The 14,703-nt window shown below is 36.5% G+C and overlaps 1 protein-coding gene across 2 annotated transcripts in view; it reads right to left on the minus strand.

Moving 5' to 3' along the window:
• The window catches only part of B3GLCT (beta 3-glucosyltransferase), a 68,632-nt gene that overhangs the window by 13,573 nt on the left and 40,356 nt on the right, over window positions 1-14,703 (minus strand). The window contains exons 7-10 of one of the 2 annotated variants that reach the window (XM_072850397.1): window positions 9,353-9,489; window positions 7,920-7,983; window positions 2,959-3,090; window positions 1,913-1,982 (exon numbers count right to left, since the gene is read on the minus strand). In XM_072850397.1, coding sequence (XP_072706498.1) covers window positions 1,913-1,982; window positions 2,959-3,090; window positions 7,920-7,983; window positions 9,353-9,489 — 403 coding nt within the window. The remainder of the gene's footprint in view (window positions 1-1,912; window positions 1,983-2,958; window positions 3,091-7,919; window positions 7,984-9,352; window positions 9,490-14,703) is intronic. The other variant, XM_072850398.1, reaches the window with a different exon arrangement.

Genomic DNA, 14,703 nt, shown 5'->3' on the forward strand with positions numbered 1-14,703 from the left:
AAGAAGGAGAGTTGTATCTGAAGTAAATTCTGAAGTAAAATTTAGCTGCTTTTGCACATCGAATTCCAAGCCTTAATGTTGCACTAATGTAGTTTTTGGCATACAATAAAAAATGACTTACCAGGTAAAAGGAGCTCTCTGAAGCTGGCATGCATTAATCTTTCAAAATTCTGAGTAAGATTACCCTCTATTGCATAACACTGGAAGCTGTGAGGAAGTTCAAGAATGTTCCTCAGTCTTCAACAGGTGTTTCTTGAAGGATGTTTACACTATCTTTTGGAAGCCTTGTGTTCTTTTCTGACTTTTTTTTTTTTTTTTTTGGGGGGGGGGGGGGGGCATGGTTTGTTTGTTTTAATTTTGATGTAAGGAAATAAACATGGATCCAGAAAGGAGAACTCTTCAGTGAACTCCAATTACAGGACAGTCAATTTTGTTTTGTCAAAAGCTACTTTAAAGATAGCCTAATGATTAGGTGATTAAAATACTAGAAATGTGCTTTCATCAAGTGCAGTAAAATTAAGAAAAAAATTCCATAAATCTTATTTTGAAGAAAAAAAAAGCAATTGGCAAATAGCCTAAATTTAGAACCTACAGTTTTGGATGCATTAGCAAAGGGGGACTTAGTTAAGAAAATAGCTTTTATCTTCACCCTGTCCTCTGACAATAGCTGTGGCAAACCCCCAGAATATTTGGTACAACTACTAGCCATTACTTCATTTTCAACTTTTTTTGCCAACAATAATCACTTTAAATTAAGCTTATGAACAAACTAAGCCTAATGGTGACAATATTACATACCTGGAGTATTCAAGGGCACATAAAATTCAAGTAAATTCCTGGGAAAAAAAAACATTCCTGAATTTTCTTATTAACAAAATGTCTAGAAGTAGAACGGACTGGTAGGTGGCATCAAGTAGGTAGAGTGTCTTCTGTTAAAACAGTGGATTTGGAATTTTTCCTTCCAAGTTTTGTAGACACTGGATCCACCTCAACTTAGCTGAGCCTTACCGTGTATTAGCTGAAGCTGAGTGTGTCTCTGTGTCTGTGCCTCTGAGAAGGAAGTTAATACCCACTGGACATATCTTGTTGGGCTGTGCTAGTTTTTTTGGTTGTTATTTTTACCATGGATATCATGGTTGTACTTTCATGGTGACGATCATTACTTGTATAACACTACAATTTCCAGATGCAACACACTATAGTGTTGCACACTTGGGAGACTCTTGATCTGGGCCGTGGCTTGGACAAAGTAACTACAGATGACCACGCTTCTACAAGAGACAAAATTTCCCATTCCAAGCATTATAAAACACCTGTGCACATCCAGTTGCATAGGGTGACAACAGACAGAAGCAATATAACAGCGTAAGCTGTTCCATCTTTTACTGGAGGGGAGGGCAGGACAAAAGGAAGGAGGAGGGGAGAGAGCTTTCAGCTTGTTCAAATTTCTAAATCAGCCACCATGCAGCTGCACAATTGTCCCTGCAAGTACAAGGAATAGAACTGAACCAACTATCTGGGGGAAACACACTAAAGGATATTAATAGCTGCTATATTAATTAATATTGCAACTGCTCCAATTTACAACAATATAAACTAATTTTATGCATATTTTTAATTTAGGTATTCAATTTCAAGATTTTTGCAAACCAATCACTAATGATGAAACATCAAATGACCACAACTTTTAATCTTAAACGTTTCACAGCACTCCTGAACTCTGAATAGCAAAAAAAATTTTACCTAAAGAATGAGCTGTTTACAATTCTGAAGCTTTCATGTTTCCCAGTGGATTTTGCAAACATTTAGTCCCAAAGAGCTACAGAGACAGCATATATCAGCTTGTTTTTTAAATATTAATTTCATAAACTATATTGCATAGAACTACTACCTTGACTAACCAACAACTTACTTCTGTCTCCATGAAATTTCTGACATGTTTTTACAGCAACAAAGACATCTTCCTTTTTCACTGGCTCTCCCTATAGGAACAGAACAAAAAAGAATTTTGTAATTGTAGACTCTGCCTCTAACATTTTATAGGATATGTATGCCCATGCATATAATAAAACAGAAAATATCTTTTCATTGTATAGCATATCAAGTAGAATAGTGTACCAATAATACAGTAGAAAGTACATTTTTGTCTCTTGAATAAAAGGTCATTAGTGGTTTAAAATTCCTGAAATAACATTATTGAAATACTTTTTCCATTGATGTAGTATTCTAACATGAACTAAAACACATATCATTAGGAAAACAGAATAAGTAGTAGAACTTGTTGAACTAAGAATGATTCATCTGAAAAAGAGTATTTTCTTAATTTCTTTGAAATTAATCACTATGAGAACATGTTGAACTGTATCATACTTGGAAAAAGAAGCTTAAATGCTACACAGTAGAAATCTTTGAATTTTCTCAACTCTAATAAAATCATTTAACCTTTTTTATTTGTTTTCCTTTTTGGCACCTAGAATTTTGCTCTCCTGGAGGCATGGAACACTTTTTGGCCTCTAGCAACAGTTAACCCATACTATCACAAATGTATTCTCCTAGAGGTGGAAGAGATGGGTTGTACTTGAATGCACCAAATACTACAATACATTTTATCTTTAGCCTCAACAAGTTTTAGATTCCCATTTGTGAAAAAAGATTATCTATACTTCAGTATCTCACAGAAATGTGAGGAGAAATACTTTATAGATCATGGGCTGCTCAAACACTGTGGTAGAAAGACCCATTAAAGCATATGCACTATTTGTTTGCCAGGAAATATCCTGTGCCATGGAAGGTTGAAAGCATATCCAAAAATAGATAAATGCCAGAACAAACTTTTTTTTTTTAACCTATTGAAAAATATTTTCTTAAGGTTTGAGATCTTTAAATTTTTAAAGATTATGCATTTTAGTAAGAGTTTTACCTTTACTAAGAAAGTGGTATTTAAAATATGGTACTTACACAAAGTGGCAGAAAATTACTGAATGTTGTTGCACAATGATCAACCTTATACGAGTTCATGTCATCTGTGCAGAACTCCGGCACTGGAGTAAGATGTGGTCCTTCCCCTTTCTGCCAAATATACAGGGCAATCTATCAAAATAGAGAACATTTATATCAGTAATGAAACTGGATAAAAATTCTCAGGGCGTACAAAGAAATCATATTACAGGACAAACTGAACTGAAAAATGCTGTAGAAGATTTGTCCCTTGGTTAACTATCTGCATACCTTACTTCTTGCTCATGTTTCTAGAGCCAACATGTAATTTTTTTGCTATAAAAGAAATTCTGTAGACAGACAAGTTTTAAAATTTGTTTCATAGAATTACCACTAGTTTCATATATTTAAGCATGTCAAAACAACTCATCTTTAACTTTTATAAGAAGTGGAAGACTGAATATTTACACCTTCCTTTAAAAGTAAACAAAAATCCTTATTGTGTTGCTCTTAAAATTTTGATAATTTGGAGTAGCTAGGCCTGTTTCATCCTGTGTGGCAATTTTCAGCTTTTCAAAATAGAGCCATTCTCTGGTGACAATTTAAAATGCCCGAAATCACTAATGAAACGCTGAGAAGTTATAAAATACAATGAAGGATAATGTAATAGATATGCTACCCTATAGTAGAATCTTGTCCATTTTAAATGCAACAGCAAAAAAAAATCCAACCAAAATTTACAGAGAAAAAGGAAGAAGCAAACCAGTGATGTCTGAAGAAGATAAAAAACCACCCCTTTGTATTTACATTCAATTCATAATAAAAATAATAATATTTCAATCTGTACTTCATGACACATCAAGAACACTTACACTTGCCCAACATTTCTATTGCAATACTTTTACACCGCTTATAACTTTGTCAGACTAAGTATTCAGGCAGGAAAGTTCTATGCTGGGTGCCTACCTCAGACCAGTTAAAAGATTAACTTCATTTCATATAAAACTGTTCAGAAACTTGTAAGAACAAAATGAAGTTCTTAAAAATCTAAAAGGCAGAAAATAATATCTCAGTAAGTATGTGGATTCAGAGCTTCCCAGCTGCACTGCCATACACCCCCGATTCTGAATGCTTAGCCTCTTTTGAGGACAGGCCAAAGATGTGAAAGCATCTTTGGACACGAGCTGTTTGAACTTATACTCAAGATACAGGAGGTCTGGATTCTAGGTTTGCTTCTGCCTCTCTCAGACAGAAGTTACAGCTTCTAGTTTTCACAAGGGTGCCTACACCAACGAACCATAGATATCCTGGGACAGAGACTCTCCATGTTACCTCATGAAACTGAGTTACTGTGCAAAAAGTAAGATTCATGGAACCAACAAGATAGTGTAGCAAAGGTGAGCCTGACTCTACTGCACAGGGGGAATGGGACTCCTCCAAGGGAGGAAAATCATTCTTGGGTTCTAGTTCCCGTTTCCCATGTTATTTACACATATTCCCAATGACTCTTGCATGGAAAACTAGTTAAGTGCTTCACTGGACTATGGGACCAGACCCAGCACACACTAAAGGCAATGAAAATGAGTCTCCTTTTCACTGTTTTATGCCTTCTTAAGAACTGTTAGCTTTAACCCCCCCCCCCCCCCCCCGGGCCAGAATTCAGCTCCTCTTTTAGCAAATAATGTGAACATTAAGCTATTATTAAGAGGGCATAATATTACCTTCTCCCCAGTGTTCAGGAAGAACTCAGCGCAAACCAAGAGCATTAAGTATGGTCTGGACAAGCCCAAGTCACCAAACCAATTACAGACTTCTAAGTTATAGATGATTATTTTCCTGCCCATCTCATTTAGGTCTCAACATTCTCAGAAACTCCCAACTACCTGCACACAGTCATTTCTGGAACTTAGAAAACAGGTGTGCCAGTTTGTTACAGGCCCTGTTAGGACTGGGGGCAGGCTTGAGAATACAATCATATTTTTTAAACTTAAGCTTCCAGATTTGAAAGATTTCCGACAGCAAACACCTAGGGTACAGTCACATACTAGAACACAATTAACTGATGACTTTTTAGCAAGTTGCTGATTGTAACTGGGCTGTCATAACTACATATGTGCTCTTAGACCACCTCAACTGCAAAGTAAAAACATTTAGTTTGATTGCATTGAAAAGAGTTTAATTACCGTATTTTTCTTTGTAATTGAGCAGATGCAGACAACTGGGAGCTGTGCGTACAAACATGGTCACTACTACTGCTCAGCTGATAGTGACTTGCTAAACCACTGTAACTCAGGTGCAGGTTCTTTCAATACAATGAGTTTTGTAGTTTGCAAGTTCTAATTTCTCTTAGCCTCACCATTATTAAGTGGTCTGTTTATTTGCTGTTTTAGCAATGCTTCTGAAAACACAGATGATCTTAGCATTACAGATGAGTTCAACAAAGTACTAAAGGGAAAGACCACCCTATAGGGAAGAAAACGCATAAACATGAGTGGCAGTTAAGACAAGTACTATTGATAGTGCTTGGAGTAGAGGAGTATGGAAATGACATGTAACACATATATGCTCGTGGTAAGAGCAGCCAATAAACACATATACATCTTCAAGGTTATCTTTTTGCCTTGTCACCACATTCACATTATGGGATGTAAGTGGTTCTTGACCCTGCCTTGTAGCTAGAAGACTACATAACAGCAAGGGATGGGATTTCTAAAGCGCTTTCAGTACAGTTTAAGATTGTATTAGTTCAGAATTCAGCTATTCAGAATTAATGTCTATCACATAAACCAACAAAGAAGCAATGCTCCTGCAGCACAAAGAATATTTAACAAATGTAACTTAAAATGAATTATTTATGAAAGTTCATACTGTGCTAAGATTTCCCACTGAATAATGAAATCTTCAATAGAAAGTCTTAGAATGGTGTGAAGCTACACTTCAGAAGTGAGGTTAGAGTGCCATTTTAGGTTATAGAACAGGATGACAGACTGTTCCCAAAACAATGGTAATGGATTTACAATAAAAAGACAAAAAATATTCTTAGCCTTAGTCCTAGTTCAAATCTAATGTTAGATATACAAAAAATCCATTATTCACCTCTAGTTTTGAATAAGCATCTGGGAATACGCTATATATCGTGCAGTTACAAAAAGTCTAAAAAACAATCTACAAATGAGCAGCAGCATGACAAAAACCCTTTACCACATTTGCAAGATAGGCCTTCCAGATGAAAGATGATATAAATGTTATGGATGTTAAGAAATAGGGACTTGGAAAGTAGTAGGGTGAAAAAAACCTGATACAGAGCACAGTAAAATACCAAGGACTAGAGGCACATGTTATCAGGACTCTGTCAAACTAAAACATTACTTAAAACATTTATTATCCTTCATAAATTTAAACAGTATGCACAATCATTAAAGATCACAGATTATATCCTTTGATTTGTTGTCAGTCTTGATTCGCACAAGAAGGGCGTAAAGATAAAAATGATTTAAGAAGGAGAAGATGGTGATTTATAAAATAAATGAGGGGGAATGGAACTGTCTCTAGGGAGACACGAGACTGTGCAGAAAGAATAACTACAGGGCTGAAGTAGGTTATCAGTAGCAATAATAACTACAGGGCTGAAGTAGGTTATCAGTAGCAATAAATTTGAAATGAAACATATGCAAAGAACTGCTAACAGAATAAGAAGTGGATGGAAGTAATTTTGCCAGTCGAGTGATCAATTGTTTTTCATTAAGCAATCTGTGGCACATAAAAGAAATGTCTGTTAATGATTTTTTTTTTTTATGACACTATGTTTAGAGACTTTGTTAGTGCTGAGGTAGACTGGAATATTGGGAATATACGAATGACTTTGAGGTAACTTACAAAAAGAAGATTAACAGTATGAAACCCAAGGTCTTGCATTCATAAAAATTAACAAGAGGAAAGAAACAGCTTGTTGGCTTGTTTCACGTAGAAAAATGAAAGCTGAGAGGGGTTCAATTGCTTTTGAGAAATACATCAGTCAAGGAGGGGAAACTATGTGAAAGAATAGTACTGGCACAAACCCAAATTCATTTCAATATGCTACCAATTTATAAATACACTGTAGATTTATGTTGGAAATAAGGAGGTTTATAACCATTACAGAATAAAGATCTGGAACAGCAGCAGTAGTTTTAAGTAAGGTGGGTTTTTTTGTGGTCTGGAAACACAGTTTATAGCTGCCTTTCAGGAGTTTAAAAAAATTAAAACAAATTCAATATCACACATAATTTCAGGCCAAAATCAGCAAGCTTATTCCAGATTCATCCTCCCCTTCCACCCTGGTTCAGGAGTTCACTTTGGTGACAGTAGAAAACCATGGGCTGCACAAACATTTTGAAGGCAGAAAAAATAAAAAAGCAGCACTGATATTCTTTCAGATCCCCCCACTCCTTTTTTCTCATGTTCTTTCAGTCAACTCACTTATTCTCTGAAAGACCTAGTGGCTACCTTTTAAAACTGTTGCAAACCAGAGGCAAAAAAAAGGTTTCCAGACTTCCATGCTGCAGGTTGCAGAGTTGATTGTTCACACAACAGTTAGGTTCCCCAGACTACTGAATTCAAACTCCATCATATTTAGCTCTTCAAGTCTGATTTAGAAAGTGGGTGAGCCTGGCTAGTATCTGAGATACTATTCATGTCAGCTTATGCTTCATGCATTGGAAGTCTCTCTCCTTCTTTATAGAGCAAGCCTTAGAAGATACCTCACTGTATACAACCATGTATGTATTCATATATGAATGCAATTTTATTCATTAATTCTTCTATGCCTGAAATATAGTTTTAAAGTATTATAATATTCTAAAGGAAGGGAAAGAAATTAAATATGCCATTGCATTAAAACTTTTTAGCAACCTCTAAGAAAATCTGTTATTTCCATTACCATTTACCACCATTCAAATATATAGATTTGAGACTATTTTTTCTTTCATGACATCACTGCTTACCTCATGCTTTAAATCTATTGTAAAGTCTGACTTGAGTGGTTCACTTTTCAACTTCTTTGCAAGCCTATACAATTAAAGATGAAGAAATTTACTCAAAAAAACATATTAAAAAAAAAATCAGTCACTAGTGTATGCAGCAAAGTCTGGCTGGTACTACTGCCCATCTGAGGGATGGGGTGGGGGGAACACAATTCTGCATTTATTGTCCCAAGAAGTAGCTTATATTTCTTTTTCATATCAATTTTTTTTTCATCTGAGCACAGTGTGATGATGTTAATATTAGTTTTCAGCACACACATTTTGATACATTCTTCCTGCCCAAGAAGAAAGTTCTCATGTGGAGTAGATGGACAGTCTGGCATAACATTTTGAACAGATTAAAAGCAGCAGTGCGTTTGAAGCTCAATACTGATCAGCATCTCAAACCTCAGACAATATTCTCTTTTTGTGTATTCCAAAGCACAGTATTTAGGCACCTTCAATTTATGAAAGCATCGATCCTTGCTACAGCAAGATGCATACAACTTCTGAAATCTATGAACTTTTCAAATCTCATTTAAAAACTAAGCATCTAATCTGAAATAAACATCCAGGTTGTCTCTATAGCATGAGAGAAACACTTCTACAGGGCAATGCAGTCAACACTAAGATCCAGGAATAAAACTGCTGTCTGTGGGAGACTACATTTTTAAAATGACAAGAGATGGTATTGAACTAGTTGAACGACTAGTACTGGACAACTATTAACTAGTTGACAGGACGTTAACATTTAGATAGGCAGAGTGAAGCAAAATAAATCACACGCACAGCAATGACACAGAAATCTATTTCTGTATCCTCATCTACTAATGAATTCTTAAGTGTTTATTTATAATAATTATGCTTGGAATGTGTAGAATAAGGAAGAAAAGGAATTTTATCAAAGGAGTATTTTCTGGGTCAGTTCATAGTGGGAGCACGAGTCTATGTAGGCATACCTAGAGCTAGTTGTACGTTACTGTGCCTGGCTGAACATCTTGCTATGCACCTTAGATCCTTAAACTAAAGTAGACTTACACGTATTGGCACGGTTGCTGATAATACAGGTGGCAGCAGCAAAAGCTCAGTGCAGGCTCTGAAGTCAAAACCATGAGAGGCCAGCCTGCACTGGTTGAGTACATCCCAAGCTCTCTGTCATAGCTAAGCTGCAACCAGCAGCTTCAATTCAAAGACAGCTCAAAATTAAAATTTTACTTTGCATATCTACGTGATCTGCAGTAAGACCTTCAAGTGCACTGCAGGCACACCTTCATCTTTTATAGAAAATATTAATCCATATGAAATCGTAACTCATTAAAATAATATTGATTAGCATCTAGAAAATTTGTGTAAATTCAACACTCTTAATTACTATCAATAAACAATTAAGAAGTGATTAAAAATTCAATTCTTACTTGTTAACAAGTGGAATGCTAAGTGCCCAACCAGCAGCAAAATCTGGAAATTTAAAGACTGTAGGATTTTCAGCAAAGGCATAATGGTGAATTATTGTAGATTCTTCATCATATAAGGCTTTACCTAAAAACCACTCCTGTAAAGGAATATAGGAAACAATTTCGTTCATCTACAGCATCCTTTTAGTGAAGACTATGACTGCATTCATGCTGAATAAAGCAAACCTGAAAACAGAAACAAGGGAAGCATATTGTTCACAGTAATCCAGACAAAAATTATACTTGGTAAGAATGAAACTAAAAGCAGTTCTCTTGAGTTCAGGTTCACACTGTATTTTCAAACTCCAGCATATGCCCTGAATTCCACCTGTTCAAAGAGCACTGAATCCAAGAATCATAGAAGGGCTGAGGTTGGAAGAAGCCTCTTGAGATCATCTAGTCCAATCCCCCTGCTCAAGGAGGGTCAGCCAGAGCAGGTTGCCCAGGACTCTGTCCAGTTATGTTTTGAATACACTCCACAACCTCTCTGGGCAACCTGTTCCAGTGTCTGACTGCCCAAACTGACTACTGATTAGACAAGACACTCAAAAGCATTGCATTCAGGAACTTTATATATATATCCATTTTGAATTACCATCTGTCTAGCCTCTTTTACACTAGGGAACTTAAAAAGCAAATACATTTAAAATACCTTGATCTTCAAAACAGTTAAATGAAGAAGGTCCCAAGTATGCATTTGTACAGTAAAAAATTAAGTAGTAATATTATCATTAGTTTTTAATAACAGTGTTTAAGAATTTACTACTGACTCTGCTGTATCTGAAAATAATTAACTAACTTAAATACTACTTCTTTAACATTACTGTCAGTTGTCTTAATCTTTGTTTAGAATGGATATAAAACAAGTATACCTCCAAATTTTTTGCAGAATAAGGACTGTAACGAAGGGAAAAAAGAATATATGTGTATATATAAAATTTTAAAAATAATATATCTATAAATTGCTTTTCAGGCCTACAAGTACAAATGATGAATCAGAATTCTGAATCACCTTAGTGGTTATATTAAATCTTTAAAGTGTGAAGTTCTTTGCATTATGACAGTAACTCAGGCTTTTCTTTTTCCTGACAATTTACAAGTTCATCACTAAAATAGATTCAAAGTTAGGGCAACTGTTTTTTCACAAAAGATTCTCTTTCTCCATTCTCCCTGCCATGCTTGATTTTTCCCCTCCTTTAAAGGGGCAGCTGTCAGCAAGAATGAAAAATTCCTTCAAGGCATTAGCACAGTTCACACACTTGACATGAGGTAAATAAATAATTTACACAAAATTGAAGACAAAAGGGAAAATATTCAAGCAAAAGTACTGTAGAAATATCCGGGGGGGGGGGGGAGGTCGGTCTAACCCCAAGAGTATCTTGCTTCTCAGTAGTCATCTTCCTAACTCCAAGCAGATGTTGCTATATAGACTGAGCTAATTTTTATAGCTGAATCGAGGAGGAGGAATGAGTGAGATTCGGCCAGGGCGCAGCAGTCAGCAAACAGCAGAAGAGAGGTCTGCATGCATGAGGAGACACCTCCAGCCAAAACCGACTGGCTGAGCCTGGCAGGAGTATGCAAGCGTGGCTGCCCCAGAGGACACTCAGCCTGGAAACCCCCTGGCTTCCAGCCAGGACTCAACCTGGCTGCCCAAAAGGCTAAAAGAGGGCAGCCCCCAGGAGCTACCAGGGATGCTTGTCTTGCCGCACATACTGAGTCAAAGCTACAGGGTGCTGCCTGCTTCAAGAACCCCACCACTGCAAGGATTATCAGGACCCATATAAGCAATCACAAATTGAAGCTATGGGATGCCACCCCTACCAGGAACCCTTACAACTGGGACTGACGCAAATGTAACATGGTCTGCACGCTCATGTATACGTGTGTGAGGCACTGAGTGCATTTCCCCTGTACTCTGCACATTTCTCCCCTCTACTTTGATCAGCTACTCTCAATAAAACTAAATTGAATATAGCTTGTACTTGACTAGTGACTTCTTCAGGTAACACAAATGCTGAAAAGTTGTTTGCTCCCATAATCCCCACATGCCTCCTGAGGCTGAGAGGTGCTCACAAATCTGTTGAGGAAACAGCCAAAGTTAAACTGACACTACCCAATATATGGAGAAGGTAAGGGTGAAGATTTTTTCCCACCATTTTTTTAACCACCTTCATAGGAGTTGCTACCTGGTAGCTACTTACTCAGCCTGTGATTTAAGCCTTCAATCACAACAGACCCTGTTTTCTCCTTCCTTTATTGTAAGGATTCAATAGTGTTCACTGGAAGGTTTAAAAAACAAACAAGATATTGGGAGGTAAAAGAAAATGGGCAAACATACTAATTTTTATGCACAAAGATGATTGCCTTGAAAGAATCAAAATAGTTCTTTAGAAGCATTTGTACGCACCATTTTTTAACTGTTCTAGGGTCTCCAAGGCTTCAGAATGTTCATAACACAAGCACACTATTCTGTTTCAGAAATAGGTACTAAATATTAACATTTTAATATGACAATACCATCTGGAAAGAATTCTTTTCTGGATCTCCACTTCATTATGCTACACAGTGAATAAAAATCTTTACTTATCCTAATTCTGCATGCTAACGTTTACACCAAAACAATCTACGGATTAAAAAAAAAAAAAACCAACAACCTTACTTTCCTTTCTCTATAAAACATAGAAAATTAAACCCATACATACACCTTCCTCAGGCTTTCACATAATACTATTTCTGGCAATATTAAGCCACAAATCAACACAGTGAAGGCATTCCAGGTTACAGCCAATACTCTCCAAGCTTGTTTGGTCATAACATTGTTTATTTACTACACTGATATGTAGGACAAGTAGATCTGTGCAGGCTAGCTTTACAAGATTAAATTAGTTATATGCTAGGAACTTATAAGGTAACTTAAGGAATGATGGTAATCAAGTTGAATGTAGGCAAAAATACGGATTAAAAAAAAGAATGTGATTTATTGCATTATGGATAACTACCATCCACAGGATCAGTTAATATTTTGTGCTTCAAAAATGGCAAAAGCACCTATCTTTAGTAAGAACACTCCAAAGTCTTTAGACCACTTTAATATCTGAAGGAATTTGATGCAACAAAACTCAATACCAGACTCAGGGAGGGCAGAGGTGACTTTACATAACTTGCTAATCAAGTTGATTCTACCCACTCACTTGCAAATACCAAGACAAGTGCACCAAACTCATCTGTTCAAGACTTGTGTCTGACACAGAGGACAGGAGATTTCAGCTGTCACATCCCCAGTGTCTTACTAGAACATCTTACAATTCTCAAAGACAAACTGTTCTTTAGACAGAACTTTTATACCCTTTAAGTATCAACAGCTACTAAGTCATTGCTGCCAATCAGCTTGGTTTACTCATTCTGAATACCTTTGGGGCTGCAGTCTGTCATCCTGTTTGGATGACAGAAAAAGGAGTGGCACATACAATTTGGATTAACCTTGCTGCCGCCTTCCATTATGAAAGCACAGGTTGAATCAATCTGCTGTTGAAAGAGAATCACAGAGGGGTTGAGGTGGGAAGGGACCTCCGGGGGTCATCTGGTCCAACCCCCCATGCTCAAGCAGGGCCACCTACAGCAGGTTGCCCAGGACCATGTCCAGAAAGCTTGCAAGTATCTCCAAGGATGGAGACTCCACCACTTCCCTGGGCAACCTGTGCCAGTGCTCAGTCACCCTCACAGCGAAAAAGTGTTTTCTGATGTTCAGACATTATTCAGCATCTGAGTGCTTGCCTTGAGGTCTTTATGTAAATCAGATATTCTTCACTCTTTTTTAGTTTTACTGCAGTCAATAATGTTCTTGGTTATCAATTCAGGTCATTCTCTTAACATTCATCCACAGTCTCGTATGATGCTTTCACACATGTTTTCAGTCATAGTACATTCATATCAGTCTCAGTAGTTCTGTTACTAATTTCTACATATCCAGATTGAAAGGCTGCAGATTCATCAACTATTCACATGCCCCTTGTAGACCTTTTATTGTGATTAATGTATACCAGCTTTTTATTATGCAGAATGCTGACATTTTAAAATGAATAATGAATGAGCTCATTGTGGTCTAACTCATCTTAAATTTTGTAACTGATGGACTACTACTGTATATAAGGAATCAGTTATGGACCGTTACACTAAGATGACGATTACTATGTACAAAAGCAAAACATTTTATTTTCCTTTTAATGCAGGTTGGAACACAATTTGTTACTGTAATAGGATTTACATGTAATGCAAAGGACAGATTAAAACTGGCGTGAGGGCAGCATCTAGAACAAAAATCTTTATGTTTCTATTCTGAGAACATCACTTAGGAGTAGGTGTTTCTGAAACAGAAATAAAAGGATATTCCAAAGGCCTAAATATATTCAGTCAGCCATTTTGAAGACAGTGTGTTTAAAAACGTAAGGTCTCTGAATTACTATTATCACCATTTTATAAAAGAATTGTGTGAAAACATGACAAGGCCCTATGCCTGCAAAAGAAGTAAATAAGCTAAAGTGAGACCTGAAGCAGAGATCAATATTCAGTCAATACTCAGTAACAATAAAGAGGCAAAATAGGTTTCTCAGAGGAGATTTTGGCTTCTTTTATTCGTGGCAAAATATGGACATGAAGCTGAATTTTTTTTCTAAACATTAAGAACATTAACAGCTTTCGTGTCAGTTGCATTGCCAAATTTACTTTGTTCCATGGTGACTGCATTTTTCCTTTGTTCTGCAAGTCTTTTGGCTTTCTTTCTTTTCTAGCAGGTAAAGAAAAGTGTCTTATCACCAAGACAGTTCAGAAACAGAATGCAAATAACATACCCTACTATATTAGATCAGAGACAGTTAGTCAAACTAACATCAGTCATTCTGTCTGTTGATAAGCAAAATTGATGACAGACAGGAAAATGGGGAGAGGGGACCACACAGTAGACTATATCTGTCTTTTTACTGATGCTACATTATTTTCAGGCTATCCACAGAAGGAATCTTTCTACCACTCAATTTTAACAGTTCTTTAACAGCTAGACAGGCACTCATACTGCTTCATGTTAAATACCCTGCTCACGCTCAGCCTCAGCAACAGAAATCTAGGTCCCTATTTTAAGGGACCTCAGAGTTCTGAGACATCTAGGCAGTGTTATAAATTAAATTCTGGACCACAGAAATTGTTCCATAACTAGGAATTCTAAAATTCTGTATTTATAATTTTGTACTTAAAATTATTCCACATGTTTAATCTAAAAACTCATTCAAGCACATTCAAAAGGAAGTTAAATATCTAAA

This window comes from Ciconia boyciana, chromosome 1 (assembly GCF_034638445.1).
Source record: "Ciconia boyciana chromosome 1, ASM3463844v1, whole genome shotgun sequence".
Classification (NCBI taxonomy): Eukaryota; Metazoa; Chordata; class Aves; order Ciconiiformes; family Ciconiidae; genus Ciconia; species Ciconia boyciana.